The 26994-nt window shown below is 50.7% G+C and overlaps 1 protein-coding gene and 1 long non-coding RNA gene across 9 annotated transcripts in view; one reads left to right on the top strand and one right to left on the bottom strand.

Moving 5' to 3' along the window:
- Positions 1–26994, top strand: part of LOC141374543 (uncharacterized) — a 176768-nt gene that overhangs the window by 17220 nt on the left and 132554 nt on the right. The gene's annotated exons all lie outside the window — the stretch shown is intronic.
- Positions 14239–19622, bottom strand: THY1 (Thy-1 cell surface antigen). Of its 3 annotated transcripts, none has more exons than XM_025893857.2 (4): positions 19525–19622; positions 17184–17244; positions 16346–16681; positions 14239–15777 (listed from the first exon to the last, which is right to left on the bottom strand). In XM_025893857.2, the coding sequence occupies exons 2-4, from the start codon at positions 17218–17220 to the stop codon at positions 15665–15667; spliced, it is 486 nt and encodes a 161-aa protein (XP_025749642.1). In that variant the 5' UTR covers positions 17221–17244; positions 19525–19622; the 3' UTR covers positions 14239–15664. The 3 variants fall into 3 exon arrangements, with proteins under 3 accessions (XP_025749642.1, XP_025749643.1, XP_073759949.1); XM_025893858.2 differs by having other exon boundaries at positions 19435–19593; XM_073903848.1 differs by having other exon boundaries at positions 19468–19555.

A 26994-nucleotide genomic window follows, 5' to 3' on the forward strand; every position in this document is an offset into this window, starting at 1 on the left:
TTCTTCTGCCTCTCCTTTTCTCTGCTCTTAAACACACCCTCTGCTCATTTTGCTAACACGAAACCAGTGGTTGTGGTGATGATTGGTGATGGCGCACTGAGTGGGTAAACAGAGGCACTCAGGTCGTGGAGGGGAGTCTTTTTACTTTTTCAAGAAAAAGCCGAGAGACAACTTTGACACACCCATTCGTTGCATATCCCATGGTGTTGAAGAAAATCGCACAGCCAGGTAGATTGGTGCCAAGGCAAACCCAGGTTTTCAATTTCACCTGGATTGTCGGTCCTTCGAAGTGTCCTCAGCTCCTTCTCCCGTTCTCCATGGCTGCCAAAGCTGTCCATCTCCACTCTCCTCAAGTCCTTCCTTGTCTTCTATGTCCCAGAGAAACTGTGGCCAACCAGGAGGGAAATACTTAAAGTTCTGCCTTCAAACCTATCTGAGTCCGTTCTTACCTCCGCTCCGGGGCAGTGAAAGAGGAGGCTTCCCTCTTCTTGTCGAAAGTGAATCCCTTCTGATCTCAACTCTTCATACTCCCTTGGGGCCCTCATTCCATCACATTTTATGGATAGCTGTTGCATGTACTTGGTACCCTTCTAGGCACAGGGGAAACAGCAGTGAACAAAACAGGCAAAACTTTTGCCTTCAAGGAGTGTGCATTCTAGGAGAAGCAGAGGACAATAACAACATAAGTGAAATCTCTAGTATGTTAGATGGCAGTAGGAGCTATGGAAGCAGATAAAACGGGGGGGGGATACAGAGTGTATAAGGTGTCATCAGAGATGGTCTCAACGAGATGACATTTGAGTGAACTGAAGGAGGTGAAGGAGTGAATCATCTGGCTATCTAGCTAGGAAGAATGTTCTAGGCAGAAGGGGACTGTAAATGCAAAGGTTGTGGTAAGGTGGAAACACGCTTGCCATTTTTTTTTAAACATTTTATTTAACTGAGAGACAGAGAGAGAGAGAGAGAGAGACAGCATGAGAGGGAACACAAGCAGGGGGGGTGGGAGAAGGAGAAGCAGGCTTCCCGCGGAGCAGGGAGCCCGATGCGGGGCTCCATCCCAGGACTCCAGGATCATGACCTGAGCTGAAGGCAGTCGCTTAACCAACTGAGCCACCCAGGCGCCCCATCACACTTGCCATTTTTGAGGAAGAGCAAAAGAGTCGGTGTGGCTGGAGTGAAGAGAGGGAGCGTGAGAGATGAGGTCGATGAGAGCAGGCAGGGATTGCACCACGTAGGACCCTAAGGCCATTTTGATGACTTCCACTTTTACTCTGAGATGGGAGCCATTGGAACATTTTGAGCAGAGGATGGACATGGATCTGACTTTTGTTTTAACAGAATCCTTTCAGCTGATGTATGAGAACACATCTGAGCCAGAGTAGAAGCAAGAGCCCATTTAGGATGTCACTAAAATGATCTGGTGAGGGATGGTGGTGTCAGTGTGGTAGGTAGCAGGAGGGTGGTGAGGAGTGGTTGGGTTCTGGATGTATTTGGAACGTAGAGCCAATGTTTTCTGATGGGTGAGGTGGCTGGCATGAGAGAAAGGGAGGAATTTTTGGTTTGAACATTAACTGAGAAGGTGGGGTGGGGGGAGGGCAGGAGCTTGGTTTAATACATATTAAGTTTGAGGTATCTATTAGGCGTGTCAAGTTGTCAAGAAAGCGGTTGGATGTACAAGTTTTGCAGGGTCTGCGTTGCAGATAAAGAATTGAGAGTCATTGACACGTGGGTATTGTTTATAGCCACGAAAGTCACTAAGAGAGGAAAAATAGAGAGGTGCCAGGACTGAATCCTGAAGCTCTCTGACATTAAATGGCTTTAGAATTGAGTAGGAACCATCAAAGAGACTGAGAAATGGCTATGAGGTAGAGAAAAAAAAATCTGAGGGATGGTGTTACACCGGAAGCCCAAAGAAGGAAAGTTACCGTGGAGGAGAGAACTGTTGTGTCAAATGCTGTATATGGATTAAGTAACACGAGTCTGGGAATTGATTTCCAAGGGCGTTGGTGACCTTGACAAGAAAGGTTTTGGTGGAGTGGTGGGGTGAAAGTCTGTGGATGGGCTCAAGGAAGAATGGGAGGAGAGGGATGGGGTACAGTGTGGGCAACTCTTTGGAGGAGTTTTGTGGTAAAGGAAGGAGAGAGGTTGGGTGGGAAGTAAAAGGAGAAGTGAGGTCGAGAAACTTTTATTATTTTTATTTATTTATTTATTTATTTAGAAGATGTTACTTGTTTGACAGAGACACAGCGAGAGAGGGAACACAAGCAGGGGGAGTGGGAGAGGGAGAAGCAGGCTTCCCGCCGAGCAGGGAGCCCGATGTGGGGCTCGATCCCAGGACCCTGGGATCACGACCTGAGCTGAAGGCAGACGCTTAACGACTGAGCCACCCAGGAGCCCCAAGAGACATTTTTAAATGGGAAAAATAACTGTATGTTTGTATGCTGATGAGAAAGAGCCAGTGCAGAGCAAGCACTGGTGATGTGGGGGAGAGAGAAGAGCCCGAGCAACGTCCTTGAGGTGGTGGGAAGGGAGAGAATCCAGTACAGAAGCCAGGGCACAAAGCTTCCATCCAAAGGTCAAAGACAGAAGGCACCATGCGGGGCCCCCGATGGATGTGGTGGAAGTGAGAGAGCACCTTTCCTGATGGTCTCTTTCTCTCAGTGAAATAGGAGGCAAGGTCAGCTGAGAGTGAGGATGAAGTGGGAGTGTGTGGACATTTAAAGAGAGAGGAGGAGTTATAAACGGGTTGTCGAGGGCACTGGTTCTCACGTGAGTGTGTAACAGAATCATCTAGAGAGTCTGTTAAAGCCCCGCCCAGACTTTCTGATCCCGGAGGTCTGGGGTGGGCAGGAGAACTTGCATCTCTGACAAGTTTCTGGGTGCTGCAGAAGCTGCGGGCGGACAGCCCTCAGAACCACGGTGCCAGAGAGCGGGACAACGGCCCGACTGTGGAAGTACAGTGTGGTTGTCAGCATCCCGGGCCCGTGTGAGGTTAAAGTCAGGGATTGAAGGTGTCTCCAGTGTTCTTTCTCTTCACGCTCACGGTCACTGTCACAGCTTCCGAGGCCTGTATCTTTAAAACTTTCATCTTCTACTGACTTCCCCTTTGCCGTGGAATAGTCTCTTAAATTGTTCTCCTTTTAGAAATGACCGTGTTCGACGCAGATTCTAGCCCTCTCCCCTTCACAGCTCTCTTGGAAGAGTCATGCTCCCCGTATTTCCCCACCTCCCGGCCCATGCGGTGCCCACGAGTCTTCTCCCTCCCAGATGTCAGGACACCTCCCTCCCCCGGGCATTACGAGCTCACGAGCTCCCATGTGCAATCCTAGTGGGCCTGTTTAATTATAATCAGTTACTGGATCTCTTGGAAATTTGGTGCCTCCCACCATTTGCTCCTTGAAGTCCTCTCTTCGTTTGGGTTTTGTGATATAAGGCTTTTCTGGTTTTCCTCCTGACAGCTCCCTTCTCCTCTTTGCTTCTAGTCTAGCTTATAGCATGTGGTTGTCCCATGTGCAGATTGTAGATTTCCTGGGGTGACCTCTGATTCCTCTGGTTACTCGCTCCGAGGCCTGAAACATTGATTATCTGTTTCGTCACATGTCAAAAAATGAGGTTAGTAGGAAGACCTGCCCCGTGGGGTTGCCTTGAGGATTAAATGAGTTAATATGCGTGAAAAAACTCAGCAGTAGTGAGCACGAGATCACTGTGATCCGCTACTCACCCATCAGCTGCTGCATGTGTGGACCCCATGACGCCACAACCCATAGTTTCAGGTAGACCTCATTCCTGAGCACCAGTCCTCATTACCTGGCTGCCTCCCGACATACCTGTGGATACCCCATCAACATCTCACCCTCGACACATCCAAACCTTCAACTCATCATTCTCCACTCAGTTTGCTCCCATTCCTTCATTCCCTACATCTGTGGAGGGCGTCCTCTATCCAATTTCCTAGCCGGACATTTGCTGGTTTCCAACTATTCCCCCCCAGAATTCTTACAGAGGGATTATCTTAGTCTACCAACTCAGAGATGCAGGAAACATAACGTTGTTTTTCTGTAATATGCCTACATTTCTACTGGGAGTGGTGGACACTTAGTTTCAGACGGTTGAAGGAGTAGCCCCTCCTTTCTCCAAAGGATTGCCTGAATCTTGGGAGAGTGTCCTATATGTATTTGCCAGAGCACTAGAGGAAGTGGTCCTTGTTCTTAAATGGACAGCCAGGTATCCACTGAGATGTCTACTGCCTGGTTCCTGCTTGCATGGCTTCTTTGGGTCTGGTGTCTCTGCTACTCCCAGGTTAGTCTTGCACGCATAGGAATCATTCTGGGGTAGCGAGAGAGCGTGTGACGCTGTCAGGGTTCCAACTGCCTCCAAAAGAGGTTACCCTCAGCAGTCATTTCCTCTTTCTGGGCCCGGGTCTCCTTTCTGAGGCTCTACCTGGGATGTTGGGGTGGGGCCCTATTGCTATCAGATCTCAGAAACCGCTTGAGGTCCCTGAGGACAGAACCCACCGACTTCTGTGCTCTTATTTCTTCCCCTCTGGCTCTTGTCTGCTGGGGGTAATGCCAGTGGGAGGCCTGGCTTTATCCAAGGTGTTGTCCCTGCATCTCTTGTATAGGTTTCGAGTCCTTTCTGTTTTATTAAGGGCCTAGGCAATTAAAATCCAAAAGCCAGAAGGGGCTTCCCATTTTTTCCCCCTGGTTTTTGCTGTCTCATCCCTTTACTGAGGCATAAGCACAAAGGCTTGGCTGCTTAAAGTGAGACTATGTGGAAAAAAACCCACATCCTATTTAGAAATATTATCTCACCACACTCCCTACATCTGCTGGGGACCACATCTTCTTTTTTTTTTTTTTTAAAGATTTTTTTTAATTTATTTATTCATGAGAGACAGACAGAGAGAGAGAGAGAGAGAGAGGCAGAGGGAGAAGCAGGCTCCCAAGGAGCAGGGAGCCCGATGCGGGACTCGATCCCAGGACCCTGGGATCATGACCTGAGCCGAAGGCAGACGCTTAACCATCTGAGCCACCCAGGTGCCCGGGACCACAACTTCTTGATTCTGTTTCTTTTGTTCCCCTAAGGTTCCCCTCTCCATCCCTAATGCTTTTGTCTTCTTTCCAAGTTTTTATTCTATTTCTCCTGGCTCAGGCAATATTCTTCTCCCCCCCAACCACTGATAGTCGAGGTGCTGAAACAGTCGGAGGTTTTGCATCTGAATACCCTTGATGAAAAATCAGATTAGAAGGACTGAGTGATCCTATGAAATGCCTTATACATATTTTATGTTCACTAACATCAAACACTAAAAACGCAGCACGCTAAATAAAGGCGGTATCAGTGACATTTTACAGATCTTAAATTAGCAGTAATGTCTATATGATCGTCCCTGAGTGATTGCACCTTTTTAGGATTGCCCCCACGGTTTCAACAAGTGTGGTAAATCTAGTTTGTTTTGATGCACGTGCTATATAGTTGGGGTTCTCCTCATGCCAAGTTTCTTCTCCAAACATCCAGTGCCTTCCTGGCTTCCAATTGGTATGGCCCCAACCAACTGGTCCCAACTGGTCCCTTCATGTCTTTAAGCCAGCTTTGGGGAGACTTCTACATGGGGAACCTGCCCGAGACTGGGCTCTATGATTTTTGGCACCTTGGTAAGGAGATACAGGAAAAGCCAGCATTTAAAAGTTGTAAGCAGTTTTCAGTTTCTAGAGAGAGAGGGCCTTCAATTCACCTTAGGGCTGACCAAGTCTTTGCTTTGGGAAAATCACTACAAAGTGCTTTTAGTTTTCTCAGTGTAAAGCAAGTATCTACCACTGGGCTGAGAGGAATGTGAAATCTGGTGGAATGGGAATTGTGTTCTCACCTTTTGCTTTTTAGAAGGCAGTGGGGAGAGAGGCATTTCTTTGCCCTCAGTTTATCTCTTTATTTTTAAAGATTTATTTATTTGAGAGAGAGAGATTGCAAACACGAGCAGGGGGAGGGGCAGAGGAGAGGGAGACAAGCAAACTCCTCACTGAGCGGCCCCTCCCCAACCAATGTGGGGCTTGATCCCAGGACCCTGAGATCATGACCTGAGCCGAAACCAAGAGTCGGACCCTTAACTGGCTGAGCCACGCAGGCGCCCCTCTTTGCCCTGAGTTTTGAGTGTTCTGTGCAGAACACTGTTGGCTGGGTTGTGGCCCAGCAGGTGTTTACAGGAACCAAGGAGCAAGACAAAGCGCACTGGGGAAGACAGGAGGTGATAGAAGTGAGAAGGAACCGGGTGGACTGCGAGCATCCTACAGACCTATTGATGTCCCACACAGCAGGCAAATATGGACGTTTCTGAATGTACTGAGTTGGCATGTGCTACGACTGTATGAGTGGCTGGTTAGGGTTAGAAGCGTACCACGCCTTTGCGGGTGAGGGTGTGTTTGTGTTCCTCTGAGGGACGTGGAGTTCCATGGTCGGTTGTGCTGCGGCAGGAGGTAAAAGAATATGTGCGGGGGTGCCTTAGACTAGCGGTAAGAAGAGACTTTCCCCTCCGTGGGCCTCACGACCCTGTGTTCTGGGCTCAGAGGTGTTGGTGTACTCGGAGCATTCCTGGGGCTGGAGGTGAGTGGGGCTGAGAGGTTTCCCCTAAGGGCCCTTTAGTTCTGCCTCCTTTTCATGAGTTCAGCCCACTGCTGAAGGGCAGTGGTTCAGGCAGCCATGGTTCCCATCTATTGTCCAGCCCAGCTCTGTCCAACAGAACTTTCTGTGAGGATGGAAATGATTTCTGCTCTGCCCGGTGTGTCAGCCAGTAGTCACATATGCTTTCAGGCGCTTGAAATGTGACTGGTCTGACTGAAGAGCTGGACATTTAATTTACGTAAATGTAATTCCTTTAAGTTTCCATCTAAGTAGCCACCTGAAGCTAGTGGCTACCGTGTTGGACAGCTCAGGGCTAGATGACGGGAAACTATGAAGACGTTAAGCCCCAAAACCTGAGCCCAGAGCTGTGATGACGGCTGTTGTCATCTCAGGACACGAAGGTTCCGAGAGGCTGAGTCACCCCCACATGAGGGGTGGAGCTGCCCCAGAAGGCCCTACAGCAAGAGGGGGAGTGTCCTGACTGTCAGGGCTCATGCCCAGAAATTTAGTAGCTCAAAACAACACAGTCTATAGGTCAGAAGTCCTGGTGGGATCAGCTGGTTCTCTGGCCAGAGTCTCACGAGGCCAAAGTTAAGGTGGTGTTGGGGCTGGCTCTTATCTGGAGGCTCAGGGCAAAAATCCACTTCCAAACTCATTTAGGCTGTTGGCAGAATCCAAATCCTCATGGCTGTAGGTATGAGGTCCCAGTTTCCTTGCTGGCTGCTAGTTGGGATCTCTCCTGTCTGCTCCCAGAGGCTGCCCACATTCCTTCTCAAGTGGCCCCCAGTGGAATGTTGAATCTCTCTTGTGCTTCAAATCTCTCTGGATGCTTCTCTTTCTCTTCTGCCACTAGCCAGAGACTATTCTCTGCTTTTGAAGGGATCGTGTGATTATGTTAGGCTCGCTCTCTTTCTCTCTCTCTCTCTCTTTTTGTGGGGGGCAGAGGGAAAGGGAGAGAGAGAATCTTAAGGGAGGGGTTAATCATTTTTAAAAATTGTTTTTAAAGATTTTCTTTTTTTTATTTATTCATCTGAGACAGAGAGATAGAGAGCATGAGCAGGGGGAGGGGCAGAAGGAAAGGGAGAAGCAGGCTCACCGTTGAGCAGGGAGCCCGATGTGGGACTCGATCCCAGGACCCTGGGATCCTGACCTGAGCTGAAGGCAGAGGCTTAACCATCTGAGCCACCCAGGTGCCCCTGGGTGGGGGGCTTAATCTTAATCGATGTGGGGCTCGATCTCACAACTCTGAGATCGTGACCTGAGCCGAAATCAAGAGTCGGATGCTTAATGGACTGAGCCACCCAGGCGCCGCAATAATATCCCTCTTTTAAGATCAACTGTGCCATATAACATAACACAGTCACGGGGATGACATCTCATCTCATTTATGGACTCCAGGGATTAGGAGGTAGGGAATCTTGGGAGGGTATTTTTAGAATTCTACCACGCCTACTTTTTGATAGGACTTTTTTATTTTTTATTTTTATTTTTTAAAGATTTATTTATTTATTTATTTATTTGACAGAGAGAGACACAGAGAGAGAGGGGAACACAAGCAGTGGGAGTGGGAGAGGGAGAAGCAGGCTTCCTGCTGAGCAGGGAGCCCGATGCGGGGCTCGATCCCAGGACCTGGGATCATGACCTGAGCCGAAGGCAAACGCTTAACAACTGAGCCACCCAGGCGCCCCTGGACTTTTTCATATTATCTACTTTTCTCCAACCTGTCTCATCTTCCCTCCGTCTTCTCAATCAGCCGATGACCTTGCTGCTTGTGTGAAAACCCCTGACCTTCCCACCTTCAGGTTCACAAACCTCCCCACCTCCCCACGTGCCTCTTTGCCTCTCCTCCTCCTTCTAGATCCCTTCCTCTGGGCTTCCTAAGGACCCAGTTTTGTTGTTTTCTTTTTCTTCTCTTTTGTAATCTTTCTCTGCTCCAGGAATAATCACCATCAGCATACAGCCATGCTGTAGTATCTCCTGTCTTAAAAACAAACCAAGCTCTCCTGGACTCCACCTGCAACCCCAGTCACAGTCAGACTTCCTGGAAAAGCAGCCCACACTCTCCCACTTACCCTCACTCATCCTGCAGTCTGGCTTCTGTTACCAGAACCCCATTGAACTGCTCTTGTTAAAGTTACTGTCTGGTTATCTGTTGCTATATCACAAACCACTTCAAAATTTAGTGGGTTTCAACAGTTTATTAATGTATGTCATGCTGCTGTGGTTGATGGAAATTCTCACTTGAGGTTTCTTTCTCACGGGTTGCGGTCCATAGGAGCTGGGCCTGGAGTCATCCAAAGGCTCAGCTGAGCTGGACTTCCCAAGACAGGGCACTGACATGACTGGCAGTTGATGGTGGCTATTGGCTGGGAGCTTAGCTGGGTCCGGTGACTGGAGTGCCTACGCATGGCCACCATGTGACTTAAACTCCCAGAATGGCAGCCGGGTTCTAAGAGGGAGCGTCCCAGGAGTGAGCATTCCTGGAGAACCAGGTGGAAGTTGCAAGGCTTCTTATGCCTAGCCTTGGAGGTCATGCAGCATGACTTCTCCCGTATGCTGTTGGTCATAAGCAAAACACAGGGCCATGCCAGGTTCAAGGGGAAGGGCTTACAACAGGGGCATGGTTTATTGAGGGGGCCATCTTTGGAGACTAGCTACCATGGTCACCAACAGCTTGGTCCTCTTCATCTTCTTGACTTTTTTTTTTTTTAGTTTTATTTAATCGTCTTACTTGACTTCTTAACAGCAGTTGACCTAGTTGATTGCTCTTTTTCAAAACTTTCCCTTCTCTGGCTCCACAGACCCCTGGCTTTCCTCTTCCCTCTCTGGCTTCTCTTTAATCTCCTTTGCTTCCCCCAGAACTTGAAATATGGGACCACCTCAGATTCTAGGCCTAGGCTTGATTATTTCTCTATAATGTCTCCCTGCATAATGTTACTTGTCCCATGGTCAGTGCCTACCACCCAAATGCTGATGTCTCCCAAGTTTTACCTCTAACGCTACCTTTTCTCCTCTGCTCAGAACTGGGATATCCAGCTGTCTTCTTTTTACTTCTCTTTGGATGTCTGATGGGTATTACTGATTTAATACATCCATTTCTCCACCCCCGTACTCCCCCAGCCTTTTCTATCTCAACAGATGGCATCATTATCCATTCACTGCCCAAGCAAAAACCTAGGGGTCATCTGGGATTCTTTCTCCCCTCCTTCCAAGACTTCCACTTCCATCCAAACCACTAGTAAGTAAGTCCTCTCTGTTCTTTGGGGCAGGCTTCAACATATTTCTTTAAATATATTTTTTATTGCCTAGCACTGATATATTTATAGAGAAAAAAGAGTATTATATTACTAGGTTTATCACATGAAAGCAGTCTGTTTCCCCATTCTGAATTCTCATTTCCCAAAGCAACCACTCTCAACTATTTTGGTTAGTTTTTCTGCCATTTACGTCTGTACTTTAGAATTTCTCATATAGATAACTCTTTCCTGCGTTTTCAGTTTTCAGTATTATCTGTTTACTTTCACCCGTGGGAATGAGGTTTAGCTTTCTTATATGCCTGTTTTGTGCCCCCCCAAACACACTTACCCTTCTTGCATCTCCAGGGCTGTGTTATCACAACTTTTGGTTAAAGTTTCGTGCTCATGACAGTTCAGTGTTTATACGTGAGAATGACTACCTGAGTGTTGTTTACAGCCAAGCTGAGTAATGTGCTCTGATAAGAATTCCTTTATTCCTCCCTCCGGAGTTAGTACTTGTCATCTCTTTTTGGGTGTGTGCTTGCTGTTGAGAATTAAAAAAAAAAATTTACAAATAATTATAGATTTATGGGATGTTGCAAAAATAGCATAAAGAGGTCCTGTGGACCCTCCACCCGGTTTTCTCAATGGTAACATCTTACATAGCTGTCATACGTTAGAATGGGGAAACAGATGTAAAATCCACAGACCTTATGCAGATTTCACCAGGCCTCTCAGTTTTAACTGCGTGTACCTGAAAGTCACCACTTCCCTCCACTTTGACCGCTACAATTCTTGTCCAAGCTGCCGTAGTGTCTCCTAGGATTGCCATAACAATCCTTCTACTGTTGTCCTTCTCCAATCCATTTCCCACTGAGCAGCAAGAGGGATCGTCTAAAAACATTATTAGGTAGGTCAAATCCTTTATCACCTCCCTGTCGCCCTTAGAATAAAATGCAGACTTTTCACTGTGACCTGCAGTGCCCCAAGGGACCTGGCTCACGCCTGCCTCTTCAGGGACATCGGGGTGTACCATCTCTTGCCTGGACACCTTGAGCACGCCCTTACTGTTCCTCTCAGCCTGCATGCACTTCCTGCTGTTCTTGGAAAGGCAGGCTTCTCTTCCAGGTCTCTGCCCCACAGCCCCCTCCTCAGGTTCTCCCGGGTTGTCTTAACTAAAGTGTCCCCTTATCACCTCCTACATGGAGATGATCTCAGTCTATACTCATCAGACTTACTCATTGGTTTACTTAATGTCCATTCTGTAGACAGTGTTGGTTTTGTGGGTAAGGAACTTGTCTGTCTCGTTCACTGTTCTGTTCCCATCATCCCGCCCAGGGAATTACACTTTCTGGTGTGGAGTGTGCACTTAGTGAATGTGTGAATGAATACTGATTGGGTCGGGGCTCCTGATGATGAGCCCATGTGCTCAGGGAGCTGTTATAACAACCAGCCATGGTGAGTTGCCCTAGAAGAGAGGCAAAGGCCTGTCCTCAGACTGAACCCACAATAGCTTCCCCTCTCTCTTCCCATGTTTTTCAGGATATAGAAGAAATAAAATAACGTTTCTTTCTTTGTAATCAGCTTATAAAATCGTAGAGCCTGCTTTTTGTGCTAACTCCTACTCATGACTCCTCTGGGAAGCCCTTTAGCCTGGCTACTTATGTATTCCCATGGTACCTTCGAGAGGTCTCATTGACATTTAATGAAATTCACCCATTTTCAATATGTAGTTTGATGAGTTTTGACCCAGCAAACATGCATTCATGTAAGCATTCCAGAAAGTTCCCTTGTGCCTAGGCTGCTGCTGCTGCTTTTTATTTATTTATTTATTTATTTAAAAGATTTTATTACTTATTTGACAGAGAGAGACACAGTGAGAGAGGGAACACAAGCAGGGGCAGTGGGAGAGGGAGAAGCAGGCTTCCCACTGAGCAGGGAGCCCGACACAGGGCTCGATCCCAGGACCCCAGGATCATGACCTGAGCCGAAGGCAGACGCTTAACAACTGAGCCACCCAGGCGCCCCTAGTTCTTTGCTTCTTACTGGACTGTGGATTTCCTCAGCCAGAGGCTGTGTCTTACCTCTTGGCCCAGAGCCAGGTCTTTAATGTTTTTATACAAATAAATGAGTCCAGCCCAACCATGTGATTTGGAACGGTAGAGAAGTGAGGCATTGAAGAGTGAAGTGACCAGGGTCATCCGGTCCTGGCTCCCACCGAATTCAGGAAACTGCTTTCCTGCAGACTGGGCAGGTGGCCTCCACTGACCATGCCCACTGCTGGGCGCTGCCCACCAGCCAGGGCCCCTTCTGGCTGTGGAGCCATACTCGGCCTCCATGGAACTCTTCCACTGGTCCCATGTTGCCCCCCCTACACCGTGTGTCCACTTTCTACACCTTTCCTCCAGGCAATGATGTCTCCTGGGAGTCTTCATAGGACATGCTCCTCTCTGAGGGGTCCGGGGGAGCATTCGGAGCCTGAGTCTCCTGAAGCTGAGAGCCCTGGGCAGGAAGGCAATGCCGCCTTTGTCCTGGGCTGCATGGGAGAGAGCTGATGACCCCCACCGGTGCTTTGCCAGGACTCCGAAGGGATCCAGCTCCAACATTTCCTCTTCCCCTGAGGTGGCTGCTTTCTCCTGTAAAGACAGACATGCCCTTCACAGCATGGAAGCTACAAACACTGGGAGGAGGCTGGAAGATGCAGATCACAGGTCCCCTGGACACCATATAGATTTATTGGTTGGCCGGTGAAAGAGTCCCTGTGTTCTCCTCATGGTGACCTCCTTGCCCTTCCCGAGGGAGTCCCTAGATGTTGGAGAGACCCTTGCACTGTGCCCTTTGCAGCTAGTCCTCTGTCTGCATGGATGATCCAGTCAGAAATGGGGGTGTAGAAAGGGGCTCTGTTGCTATCGGCCAAGAAGAATTCCATGCCCCAAGGTAGGGACCGAGATGGCTGAAGGGGACATAGGAGGGGGGTGAGGAGGAGTGGGGGATAGGTTGATGGGTTGGGGCCTGGGGCATGTGTGCAGGAACCAGGACAGGCCCCAGCCCTCTTCAGAATTAGCCATGTCACTGTGGCCATCCTGCAGCCTCTATAAGACCTCCTGACTTGCTCAGAGAGGACCAGATGGCTGTTGTGGCCTGCCTCTGAGAGCCCACAGCATGTTCTTTCTTGACTTACATGGTGAGGCCTAATGGCCCAGACTTTAAGCTGTAGGGCGCCTGCGCCCGCCCATTCTCCCCTTCTCTTTTCCTGCCTTCCTAGGGCCCCTGGTTCTCTGATGGCCTCTCTGTGGCTTCTCAAGCTAGCCCCACCCGATGCTGGCCTCAGGTTCTCCTCCCCCAGGTGTGGCTGCAGCACCATCTCCCAGGACCCTTCCTCCGTAAGTGTGGCTGCTAAACTCCAGGGGAACCACACCCCAGGGTATGACAAAGGCCCCATAGGAGGCTCTACACAGTGGTATTCTCAGAGTTGAGGCTTCACACATGGCTTCCCAATTCCTTCCAGAAGCTCCTTCCAGCTTTAACTCTTACTACCCCAAGGGTGGCATTCAAACTCCCTTCCCCCACAAAGGCTCTTTTTATTTTCTTGGCGTGGCACTCGAAGCTCCAAGCAGGGCAGAGCAAGAGGAGCCTGTGTCCCCTGGTGTTCTCTGGAGACCCCAGGCTGGCTGTGCCATGCTGAGTGGTGTGGGCCTCATGGTCGGTGATCCAGGCAGCTCCCTCTCCAACTTGCAGGCTTCTCTTGCCATCTCTGGGCGTGGTCACCGCACGGCCACTGGCAGGGCACGGGCATCGATAGGCGGTGTCAGGGAAAGTGGGGGCCAGTGGCATGAATTTAGACCCTGGGCCTTTAAGTAAGTGCTCAGAGTCAGCCTACATCGTGAGGAATACCAAATGAGTAAGCCTCTGGATAGTGTCCACCCCCTTCTCCCACATTTCCTGGCAAAGCCGGTTGATTAGGCTTTCTGGGGGGCCCTGAGACCACCCCGTGGTCCCATTCTAGCTCCCAGCACCCCCAGGATGACCGCATCTTCACATGCTACTCATTGACTTTTAGGGGAGGGAGCCAGGCCCAGACTGCCCCTCCCCCACTCCCCCCCCCCAAGTCCTGGATATAGGCGTGTGTCGGATTTAAGAAGAGATGCTTGTCCTAACATCTTGATGATGTGGGCTGCCACTGTGCCACCTCCCATGCTTCCTCTCGGTGCCCCAGTACCTCCCCTCTCTCTAGCAGATGTCACTTGAGGGGGCGTTTCTGAGAACAACCAGATCCAAGAAGAAAAAGCAGACTCTACCCCGTAGCACTTGTTAGCCTATTGGGCCACGTGGCTTGGCCCACATATGGGCAGGTTTGTCTGTCGTTCCCGCCAGGTGAGTCAGCGGAGATGGAACGTTCATTTATTGGGGCAAATGTACCATGTTAGAATGGTTCTGAAAAGTCCAGCATGCAGTGCTCCCTGCCCCCCCCCAATCCTCCAGGTCCCCGAGAAACCAGACCCGGGGGCAACAGGGGAGGGGAAGGGCTGATGAAGGCAGGGAAGAGGGAGAGTTCAAGGTGGCAGTTCGGAGCTCCTAGATGCGCTGCTAGGGGAAGGGAGGCGGGCCTGGGGACAGGCGGAGGAGCAAAGCAGAGGAAGGCAGGGAGGCATTCTCCAGAGGCTTGGTTTTATTGTGCAGTTCTCTTTGTCCTCACTGACACTATGAGCTGTGGTGCACTATACAGTCACAGGACAGGGTACAGCTGCCGGGATGGGGGCGGGGAGCTGGGTGTTGGGAAAAGCCATCTGTCAAGGCATGTCCTGCCTACAGGTCTCACTCCATGGGCTGCCTCAGACCCCCTCCAATCCCCCAGGTCCCCGAGAAGCCAGACCTGTGTGTGGGGCAGAGGGCTGTTGGAAGGCTCAGCCGCCAGCTGGCAGGGAAAGAAGAGCCTCCCAAACACTTGGGCCAAACTCTCCTCTGCTCTGGGACTCCGCCTGGCCTGGCTTACTGCCTCCAGGTCAGAGATCTGGAAGCTCGTAGGACCTTGGGACAGGCTGGGAGGAGGCTGGTCCTCTGCCACCCTCTCAACTGCTGGCTGAGGCAGTGAGGGACAGTAGGCTCTTAATTTTATTTTCATCAGGTAGAGAGGGACGATGGGCCCTCTCTTCTACCCCGTCTCCAGCCCTCCATTAGCACTGCTCCCAGGCAGAATCTGCTCTTTCACTGGGCCACGCCAGGCCCAAGGCCCCTAGGGAACCTCTGCAGTGGTAAAAGGACTGCTTCTTGCTGTGGCAGAGGATGCTCCTGGAGACGTTCAGTTCTTTCCTCTTGTGATGGGCCACAAATGCTTGGCAGTGCCCTCACATCCGGGGTCTTCGGGCACCATCCCCGCCTGCTGAGGGATGTGCCAAGCCCAGATGCACCTCCTCTTCCTCCAAGTCTCTCCCAGGCTGCTGGTCCTGGTGGGCAAGGATGACCGCCCCTTGCCCCCCTAGGACTCGGACCCCTCTATCCTTCTACCCCTCCCATGCCCTCACTCTCCATCACGTCCCCAACCCTGGCTTCCCTTTTCATAAATTCCCAAAGAAAAGGAAGGATAAGCCAGACAGAAGCAACTCTGGCACCAAGAGTACCAAAAAAAAAAAAAAAAAGAAAGAAAAGGCAGCCAGTGGCGTGCGGAGAGGGTGTGAGGTGGCATGGGGGCGGAGGGGCGGGTAGGTGATGCATGCGGCAGTGGGATTCCTTATGAGGAGCGGGGTCCCCGTTGCTCCTTGAGATGGGTGAGGGATGCGGGGAGGGGCTCAGCAACTCGTCTCTGGACTGGGCGATCACAGGGAGATGAAGTCCATGGCCTGCAGGAGAGGCAGGGAGAGCAGGAGCATCAGCAGCCCCGACGTGTTCTGGGCCAGCAGGCTTATGCCCTCACACTTGACCAGTTTGTCTGTGGAGAGAGAATGGGGGGGAGGGACAGGGCAGGAATGAAGAGGGACTGTGATTCAGGCAGGCACAGGCCCGGAGCTGGGGCCCATTCCCTTGGGCAGGCTGGTGTCACGATGTCTTAGCTGGAACCAGGGCCGGTCTGCTCTAGGAGAACCAACTATTTTTCCCATTTGCAGGTTCCTGAGCTCTTGAACAAACATCATATTACATCTTTTATCGAGCATCTTCAAAAGGAAACTGTGGGTGAGGTAGCTAGTGTCATCCCTGTCTTCTGGGGGGGGTGGAGGAGGATTGGGGAGGCCAGGTGATCTGCCAAGTCATGGTAGGAGTGTCTGCGACACCGTTCCGCCTGTCTCACTGTGCCCCCAACCTTTCCCCCCATACACACAGTAGGCAGTGGTTCCCCAGGGCGCCAGGCAGCAGCTGCTGGGCGGGGGGAGGAGGAGAGAGGTTCTGGGGCTCCTCTTGTCTCTGGCCCAGCCAAGAGGACTGCCTGCTGTCCTAGCTAGCCCTCTCCTCCCTAGCCTCCCTCTCCCAGCTCACTTGGCCTTGTTGGGAGCTTGCCTCACCTCTGAGCACAGAGACAGTCTCGCTGGAGGTGACGGGAGGCTGGCCAGAGAGCCGGAGTTCACATGTGTACGTCCCCTCGTCCTTCGTGGTGAAGCTGGATAAGTAGAGGACCTTGATGTTGTACTTGCTGGTGAAGTTGGTTCGGGAGCGGTATGAGTGCTCAGGCACCCCCATAGTGCCATAGAGCACGTGCTTCTTTTTCTCCCGGGTCAGGCTGAACTCATACTGGATGGGCGAGGTAGTAGTATTCTCGTGGCGGCAGTCCAGACGAAGGCTCTGGTCCACCAGGCAGGCTGTCAGGCTGGTCACTTTCTGCCCACGGGCTCCCTGCAAGACTGGCACCAGCGGTGCCCACTCCCGAGTTGGGGGGGGGAGCCTGCAGAGCAGGGGGCCTCCCACCCACAGTAATAGGAGAGGATGGCCTGGCCAGGGAGGGCACAAGGGTCTGCTCTTTGGGCCCCTCTCCCCACCCCAGAGGTCCCTGTGGGCCACTTCCACTTTTGTGCTGCAGACCCAGCCTCCTTCCCTCATCTTCTTTACTCTTGGGCATTCCTGGGGGTGGGGTGGGGCAGGAGATCTTGGGGAGTTGATGTAGTCTCCTGGTTCCCATTTGGAGATTCCAGCTCAGTATGGGGCAGACTCAGTGGACTGTTTTTTCCAAAAACCGCCTCAGGCAGCCGGCAGATGAACTAGGTTACTCAGCAGATTTAGGGATGAAAAAGAGCCCTCTCTCCCTCAACCACCTCCCCCTTCTGAGGTTGGGAGGAAGAAGCTAGCTTCTCTGAAGGGAAGGAAGCCAAGGTGCTTGGAATCCCAGCCCTGCCCCTTGACCAGTACCTGTCAACAAAAGAGCGAAGCCGATGGTGGGGTTCATGGTGCCCGAAGCTCAGTCCTTGATCTGGGGGTGCGACAGTATAGGAATCAGCCAGGAGATGGGGCAGGTGGACCCACACTTACTGCTAGGGCTGGAGGCCTCTGGGACACATGGCCATGGCAGGCATGAAAGCTTCTCTCTGCAGTCCTCCCCTCCCACTTGTGAGTGAACATGACACTGCCACTTGGTGCTTCCCCCCTTGGGGAGAGTAAGGGGAGGGAGAACACACCGTATGATGGTATGTCTCTGTGTGGAAAACTTGGAATAAAGTGATTTTGACCATTTCCTTTTTCCTTCAGGAAGGCAGGGACATCCTATTTCCTAACTGTGGCAAAGTAGAGCTAGTGCGAAATTTACTACCTTAATCATTTTTTAAAAAGCTTTGTCTATTTTAGAGAGAGAGAGAGAGAGAGAGAGAGAGAGAGAGAGAGAGAGCACGTGTGCAAGGGAGGGGGGAGGAGCAGAGGGAGAGGGAGGGGGAATGAGTCTCAAGCAGATCTGTGCCCCCTGCCTAGTGTGACCCAGGGCTTGATCTCAGGACGCTGAGATCCCGACCTGAGCTGAAACTAGGAGTCAGTGCCTTAACTGACTGCTCCACCCAGGTGCCCCTGTCTTAATCATTTTTAAGTGTACGATTCGGTGGTGTTGTATTCACTCACATCGTTGTGCAGGCAATCCCCAGAACTCTTTTTATCTGGCAACACTAAAACTCTACCCAGATCTCCCCATTTGGGTAATTTTCTGTTTCTTGTTCAGAAGAAAATCCCTAATGCCCAGACAATTCCTGGCATATAATAGATGCTCAAAAGATCCTGAATGAATGAAGGAAGGAAGGAACTTTAGATACCCACAGGGTTGTGATGGGGATTAAGAAGAATGACAAACATCTGCCACTAGGACTGCTCCATAGTGAGTGACCCCTAAATGTTAATTCCCCTCCTCTAGAAAGGGCTGTGTGGCTGAGGTGCTTCCAGATGGGCCCGTAGTTGGCACACAGCTAAGGCATACAGTGCTCTCTGATTGCATATGTTCTCTGATTGCATAGGAACCAAGATGTTTCCACATGTCCAGCTCTCTGGGCAGGCCTCCTGGGCCTGCTGTTTTCCAGTCTGGCTTCAGTAGACTCCTTGCCTAAGCTCTGTGCCCTGCCTTTTTACAAAGCCTGGTCTGGATCAACGTCCTGGTGTCACAGAGCAGGTAGCCTGGCCTGTCCACACTGATGCTGGCCAGGGAGAGGCCACACAGGAGGGGCTTGCGCCTTGGAGGGCCCGTGGGGCCCTGATGGGTGTACCGCTGGCTGCATCCAAGGCCCCCTTGGCTCTCTGTCCTGCCGGCCCGGCGAGGCTGGGGTCCTGCAGCACCCTGCAGTCGGTACACTCTTTGGAAATAAAACCCGAGAGGGTCCCCGGGGTGCTGCTGGGGAAGAGAGGGGGTCGGCATCTGGCTTTGATTCGCGCACACTGAGTTACGGAGGTGCGAGCTCGAGATCTAGGAGGGAAAAGGGGAAGCCTGGGCTAGAACGGGGATGAAATGGGGCTGGGGCTGGAGAGGGATGGAGAGCCAAAGGGACAGGTGGAGAGCGGCAGGGGAGGCACAGATGTTTTCGTTTCCTCTGCCTGGTGTCCCCGCAGCCCAGAACCCAGACAAGTTCTGCACTCCCTCCCTCTCCAGTCCCCGCACCCCCCACCCCCGTGCGACTAGCCCCACCCTCATTCCGTTTCCGTATTCCACCCGTCTCCTCTCCCAATTGAGGTTCCCCTTCCCCCTCTCCTCCTTTCCCAGTTCTCCCCTCCCCCGTCTGCCCGCCTTCCAGTCCCCGCCCCGCGGCACTGCGGTTTCCCTGTCCTTTGACGCCCCGCACCCAGCCCGCTGCGAGAGGTCGCAGGGCAGAGATTCCCTCCAGCTCTCGGTCATCCGTTCTCTCCCGCAATGTCACGGCCCCCACCCCACGCCTTTGCGAGCTAGGTTTGGGGACGTCTGCGTGGAGAACAGAACCCAAGGCTGTCCTTGGCGCTTTTCGTCCGGGTTCTCCTCCTGCGCCCCAGCCCCAGGCAACCGTCCCCTTAGGGGGTGAAAACCGGGGAGCGCCTTCCATAAAAGGCAGGGTGCGGCACGGCCCCTCACCTGCAGCAGTTGCGTCCCGCTCCCCCCTACCTGGGAAGCAGACCCCCCTACCCAAGCACCGCGAGGCTCCTTGCCAGGGCGCCCCCGAACCTTTTCTCGAAGCCTCGGGTTGGGAGGGCTTGCCTGGGCGCTTGGGGCCTCTCCCAGCGCCCCGGGTCCCGCCCTGGCTCCGGCTCCCACCTGGGCTCCTGTCCTCCGCTGCTGCAGCCTCCCCCGGATGCGCCGCCGCCTCCAGTGGCAGCACCCTGCCCGCGCCCCGCAGTTTTCACCAGGGGTGGGAGTGGAGGAGCGGGGAGGGCCCGGGGACGCGGCCAATCAGAGACTGGGGGGGGTGGGTAGCGAGGAAGGATGGCAGCGGGAGGAGGAAGGAGGAGGCGGTCCGGTATAGATGTGGGAGAGTGGCCGTCTGCCGCAGAAGGCGGACCTCACCCTCTGGCTGGCAGGCCAGGCCAGGGATAGGAGGGCTCAGGGCCCCGAGGATCAGGGTGGGGCAATGCGGGGAACGCTAGTTGCCTTCCAGAACCCCGAAATGATTGCTCCCCATTTTAGGTTTTAACCCTTTCTTCTGACTTAGGCTTCAGAAGCCTGTGGGAAAACCAAGGGGTAAGGGAGTGGAGGATGCAGGCCAGCAACCCTCCCCTTTGGTCAGTGCCCCGCCTCCTCCCGCCTCCTCCTTTCCTTTTCAGCTGGAGCCCACCTCCCTGGAGCCTCCAGTGAGAAGTTTAGGAGTTGGAATATTCCAGGCTCTCTCCAAGGGAAGATGGTGGGGTGTTTTTCCACATTGGAGCAGCCCTTCAGAGGCAAGGCAGGCGCTGCATCCCATCCTTCCTGGTCCTGAGCCCTGCCCCACTCCCTCATCCATACTAGGACACCCGATCCTTCAGGGGCTTTCTGCTCTGGGGCACTCAGTCTCCCTCAGTTCCTGGGCTGGCACCTCCCGGAACAGAAAGCTAGAATGTTCTCGATTTCATATACTCATCCTGACCCTCCCCCCCCCTCCTCCTGCCCCACCTCGACCCTGAGAGTGTCTGTTTGTCTGGTCTTCAGACAAGAGAAGGAGTACTGTTTTCTACTGAGCACTGCGCCAGGCGCATTACATCCATGGCTGTGTTGACCCCACGACAATGTGCTGGGTTCATCCCATCCCACTCCGCATCCTGTTTCAATGGCTCGTAAGTGGGAGAACTGGCCAGTCACCCTGGGCTGTGGAACCCCATGTCCTCAGTGCTGAGGCACTCCACCCTTGCATCCCAGCCCAGTGGGAGGGGACACTGTGGAACTGCGGGGGAAGGGGAGGAGACAGGACCATCTAGAAAGGAATAGAGGAAACCAGGCTCTTAATCCCGCGAGGCGCTGCCCCTAGCCCTATCAATTCAATTTCAAGTCACCAGAAGCCTTTGGATCTTTTTTCTTTCTTTCTTTCTTTTTTTTTTTTTTCTCATGGCCAGTGCCAATGACTGGTCTCTCCCACCCACAGGTGAAGTGAATTTTTTTAATCAAAGGTTTATGTGTTTGATTTGCATCCTCATGGCCTCTTTGTGAATTCTGGCTGGGACATCCTGTGGGCTGGCCCTACCTCCCTGCCATCTGCCTGCCCATTCTCCTATTTCTTCACAGAAGTCAGCCTGGCACCTTAACTGCAGTTTCCATTACCGCAGTGCTACTGTTAGAAGTCATCCCTGGGCTAGCAAGTGGGAGATTCACTTCCCTCTCCCTCCCTGGGAGGTTAGGTGGCCTCCCGGCACTCAGAGTGATGGGACTTGCTAACTGGAACGAGCTTTGAGGACGGTCCAATCTAGGGGCCCTTCACTGGGGTAAACAAAAGAAGCTCCGGCGGCGGATGGGGGAGGTTTATGAAAAATGAAGTTGTCCCTGCCTCCCTGGGATCTCCCTCATCTAGCAGTACGCTGCCTGTGTTTGCACTTTTCACAAGCTCCACAGGGTCTGGGGAGTGCAGAACGCTGGTCTGGTAAGACCGTCTCTCTTCAGAGATCAGGTCACCTGGCTTATCGTTGTCTGCACAATGATTTTTAAGGCCCTGGATGTCCTGGCTCCTGGCCGTCAGCCTTCACCACTATCTCATCTTGCCCATTCATCTTCCGGCTACATTCCAGAAACACTGGCCTCCTCCCTGTCGATGCACATCTGTGGTCTCTCCTGGTTAACAGCTTTCTGATTCTCAGTCCAAGGGGGTCTTTCCTATTAGAGCACAGTTGCTTTAGGCTGGGGCCTAACCCTCCTCTCTCTCTCTCTCTCTCTCTCTCTCTCTCTCACACACACACACACACACACACACACACACACACACACACATGCACGCACAGGCACACATATGGATATATGGATGGGACTGGAGACAGTTCCTTTTTTTTTTTTTTTGGCAGAACATGTGGATACCCAGAGGCCTCTTTTTTTTTTTTTTTTTTTTTTTTTTTTTTTTTTTTTTTGAGAGAGAGAGAAAGAGAGAGAGCCAGGGAGGGAGGAGGGGCAGAGGGAGAAGCAGACTCCCCGCCAAGCAGGGAGCCCGATGTGGGACTCGATCCCGGGACTCCAGGATCATGACCTGAGCCGAAGGCAGTCGCTTAACCAACTGAGCCACCCAGGCGCCCATCCCAGAGGCCTCTTAACTACAGAAGATATCTGGGCTTTGGCTGGACACGACCCTGGCTGCTATTTCCTACTCTAGGGCGGAGTCTCTGAGTGTTGTTGGATGGAAGACCTAGCTGTGCTATTTTGATAAGGTTATGAGGACCTGGCCTACTTCCTAGGTCCCCAAGCACTTTAGTTCAGGAAGGGGAGGGGAGTGTGGACTCTAGAAGGTATGGCAGTTGTCTGTCACAGAGTGACAGAAGCCATCCCATCATTTTATAGCTGGGGACTGAGGTCCAAGAGGGGAAGGATTTGTCAAAGGACCAACAAATACTTTGGAGCACTACTAGGACTGGCTATATCCTAGACCTCCTGACTCCACATATAATGCTCTCCACTGCTCCCAGGGTGGGCCTTCTGACTTCTACTAGACTGATTTCACTGGTCCGTGGTGAACAAGAAAAGCAAGTACAGTGGGGGATAGTCTAAACATAGCTGTGAGGTTGCTCCCTTGTTCTGATCACCTCCTCTTCACTGTGTTGATAAGGGAGGGATTTTTACCCCTGGGTTTTGGAGATGGCTGAACACATGACCCCTGACACCAGACAGATGAGATGGACAGTAGCTTACTAGTCACGTATACTCACAGCCCAGAGGAGGACACCACACACAGAAGTTGCACAGGAGCGGAGTGAACAGCCAGTAGCTATGGGAGGTAGGCTTTTTTGTTAAACAATGGCTTGCTGAATAATTCTGTGGGTTGGCATGGAACTGAAGCCCACTACTCAGAGATAATCAGGAATTATGCCTCGTCCCCATGATAAGGAGGGCTGATTGGCTAGGGGAACTTATTAGCAGAAACTAAGTTGGAAGGAGGACTTGTGGTTAGGCTATTGAGGTGCTCCAGATTTTTCATGTCAAGACAGCACATACTGTTGAGTCCTAATTTGGGGCTAATTGAGGTCTTATGCCACATACCTGCCCTTCCTTGGGAAGGCCTATGCTTTCATGCTAAGGTTATATCTGTTTGCTTCTTTGAAGTGGCGGTGGTTGGTGATAGAAGGCATGTGTGTTTTTAATGTCCAAAGGCAAAAAAAGAAAAAAAGAAATTTGGTAACTTCTTGTTGAGCTGCAGATTTCTTTGAAAACGTGACTAGTCTATGAAATTCAAAAATCTTGGAATCAAGGGCTCTACACTCTGCTTCCTCTCCTAATCTCTAGTTGAGGTTAGCTCCCCAAGTGAGGTCACTCTCTGAAGAAGTGCATATTTGGTTGGAGAGTATGACAAAGAATAAAAGTTATCTCTTAGAACACAGGGCAGAGGGCAAGAGGACAGAGAACCAATGGAGATATAATATTTGACATTTTATTGATTGATTGTTTGATTGAAGGAGAGGGCGAGAAACATGGGATTTGTTCCCAGGACCCTGGGATCATGACCTGAGCCAAAATCAATAGTCAGAGGCTCAACTGACTGAGCCATCCAGGCGCCCCTCAACGTTTATTCAAAAACTTTATTCATGGGTGTATAATTAAATAATTAAAAGACATTATTGATCTAGGCGCAATGTTCTAGGCACAGGGCTAGACCCTGGAATTACACAGATCAACAGAGCACAATCTCTACCTTCAAAGGCTTGTCCAATGGTGGAGACAGAAATGGTATAGAGATAGTTAGAAAGCAGTAGGGTAAGGGCAATGGTAGGATGTGTATAGAGTATTGTGAGACCGCAAAGGAGGGGCAAGTAATGACCCAGTTTGTCAGAGAGGGAGGTGAGATATGAATTGAGTCTTTAAAGATGAATGAGAGTTGCCCAGGTATGGTAGATTGTTACATTAATGGTCTCCAATGAATCATGCATCCCAGTACCCATGCCTTTTGTGTGATTCCCTTCCACGTTTATTCTGGGCTTGGCCATATAAACTGAGGTGCCTCAGTTTATATCAACCACCATTTGGGATCAACTAGGCCCCAGTTGACTGCCACATGAGTGATCACAAAAGCATGTGTAATCCAAACTGATGCCACATAGAACAGAAATAAACCATCCCAGGTAAGCCTACTAAAGTGGTTCTAAAACCTGGATACAAATTCTTTGGTATCGCTTCATCAAGAAGTAAAGTCTGTGTCCCCTCATGAATCTCAATGGGGAGGTAACTGCTTCAGTCAATAGAATATGGCAGAAATGATGCTAAAAGACTTTTGATTATTTATTTATTTTTTAAAAAAAGATTTTATTTATTTATTTGAGAGAGAGAGTGCACAAGCCAGGGGGAGGGGAGTGGCAGAGGGAGGGGTAGAAGCAGACTCCTTGCTGAGCAGAGAGCCCAACATGGGGCTTGATCCCAGGACCCTGAGATCATGACCTGAGTGAAGGCAGATGCTTAACCGACTGAGCCACCCAGGTGCCCCAAGACTTTTGAATTTAGATCTTAAAAGGCCATATAGCTTTTATTTTGTTTGCTGGAACGCTCCCTCTTATGGCCACTGTATAAAATGCCTGAGTGTCCTGAGGCCATGCTGTAAGGAAGCCCTAGTCACATGGAGAGGCATTATGTAGGCACTTTGGTAGACAGTCCCAGGAGAAGTTAACCTTCAGAATCATTTCAACCCAGGCTCCAGACATGTAGTTAAAGAAGCTTCCAGATAATCTTAGCACCAAAGCTGTTTGTGTTATCCACCTAGATGCTCACATTTTCAAGCTGAGGCCCCAGGTGTTGTGGGACAGAGACAAACCTGTCCACAGAATTCATGAGGTTAACAATATGGTGGTTGTTTTAAGCTATTGTTTTAGGTGGTTTGTTATGTAACAAACATATGTAACAAACAAATATAATACCTAAATTGGCACCTAGAATTGTGGTGTTGTCTTAAAAGCTCAAACATGTGACATTTGGAACTGGATGGTGGGTGAAGGCTTGAATGAGAGGCAGCAAGAGTTGTGAGTGCCCTGGAAAGGGAGCTGGAAACTGCTTGGACCAAGGCTGATCAGTATTATATAGTGTTGAGGCCACTGGCATAAAGTGTGCCTAATGAATTTGTGGGTTTGGCTTAAGAGATGTAGAGGTGAGATTTTGTTAAAAGTGCCATCTGGGTGCTTCCAGCTGGCATGTCAGGTGTTATAAGGGAGAGATGAGCTAAATAAGGATCTGTCTAGTTTGCTGGGTTGGAAAGGAAAACTAGTTCTCATTTCCAGTCTCTCCAGCAGGCAGCAGATTCCCCAAGTAAGAACTGGCCTAAAGGTAAAGATGAAATCAAGGGCATGAATTATAGAACCTTTGTTAAGACCCCAAGAGGATTTAAGGTGGTGCCTAGTAGACCTTCTCAGTTAAACAAAAGGGTCTCTAAGAATAGTAAAGATGTCGTTTTATAGTTGAAGTAGAGTCTTCTTGAAATTAACTGTATATGTGGCTTTTGGAGCAAGAAGTGAACCCAATAATACTTGTAGAAAAACCATAAAGTTTCGAAGATTATTGTTTTGGAAGAGATTCTATGGGAGTTTGGGCTGAAAGGAACTGAAATAGTTAAAAGGCGAAAAGAGGCCTCTGGGCCACCAGCTATCTATGGATAGTAGACTGGCCAATATTCACAAGGGCCTTCTCTTATGGAAAAGAAAATCTTCTCAGAGGGCAGAACCAGGAGCCCAGCAGGTGTAACTAGATGCCACGGAGAACTGTACTCTATTCAAATAACATCCCTGCCTCCAAAGGAAGGGTCCTGATAACAGAATCTGATTGGATTTCAAAATTGCTTTGAGTCAGTGATCACTATGTGCCTCCTTATTTCTCTCTCTTTTAATGGGAATATCTGTTGAGGCTATCCTATGCCTGCTTCACGACAATATGCTGGGCACATGGAGGGCAGACATCTTGTCTCATTAGTTCACAGGTCTTTGGATCAAAAGGAGCCACATGTGAGGAGTTGTACCCCAGGAGACTCAGCCACTTCCAGACTTGCTGCACATTGTGAGATCATGGACTTTGAGCCCAGTGTATGATTGGATACTATTTTGGGTGTTTTGGGAAGGATGAATAAATTTCACATGTGGAAGGCTGTGTGTGCGTTAGGTAGGGGTAGAGGGCAGACTCTTAGATTGCTACATTAATGGCCCCCCAGTGAGTCACACCTCTTCCACACTGATTCTGGGCTAACTATATGACATGCTTTAGTCCTCAGCAGATGTGACCTCAGCAAATGTGACACAGGCAGAGACTTCATAAGTGCTTGCCCATTAGGGATTGCTTCTTGGAACCCACTTGGCATGTGAGGAGCCCAGGCTAGCCGTGGGGAGAGACCTGAGCTGAAATGCTCCAGCTGGCAGCTTCACCCTGTGACTAGACACTGCGTGAGCCCCTCTTAGAGCATCCAGCCCCAGTGCACCTGTTAGCTGACCACAGTGCATGGGTGAGCCCAGTCAACTCAGTTTGGAGCATATGCATGCACTGTTCCAGCTGATCTCTAACCAAACTACTGATTCACAGAATTGTTGTTGCCTTTAGTTACTAGTCTGAGTGGTTTGGTACATAGCAATAGATAAATAAATCAGATGAAGAGAAGGAAGGGCATTAAGACAGAGGAGATGGTATGAACAAAGACATAGAGACAAAGCAAAGTGGGTGTGGGAAAATGCAGGCAGTTTGGGGTTGTCTGAGGCAGTGACTGTTGAGAGGGGACACTGGAAAAATGGGGAAGAGCCTTCCAAGAAAGCCCTTGTCTGTTTGGGTGTGGGTGATGGGGAATCATCGGTGGTCTACAGGAAGGGTGTGAAATGGCCAGAGAGATGCATTCTTTAGAAAGTCAGAATAGGGGATGAACACAGGGCCATGCAGACCCTCTCCTGCCCAGGTTGTTTTTACTCTTGTAGTGTGTTCAGAGTCAGGCTAGGGTGGTAGAGGCCAGCTTCTGGGGAAGCAAGGTGGTATGATAGACACTGCCTTGAGGTCAGGGTCTGTGTCTGTCTTGTTTACTGCTATATCTCTCTGGAGCCCCAGCACGAAGTTACTTCTCAATTTTATCTATCTATCTATCTATCTATCTATCTATCTATCTATCTATCTATC

This window comes from Callorhinus ursinus, unplaced genomic scaffold (assembly GCF_003265705.2).
Source record: "Callorhinus ursinus isolate GAN/ISIS: 27379988/994484 unplaced genomic scaffold, GSC_fseal_2.0 scaffold19, whole genome shotgun sequence".
NCBI lineage: Eukaryota > Metazoa > Chordata > Mammalia > Carnivora > Otariidae > Callorhinus > Callorhinus ursinus.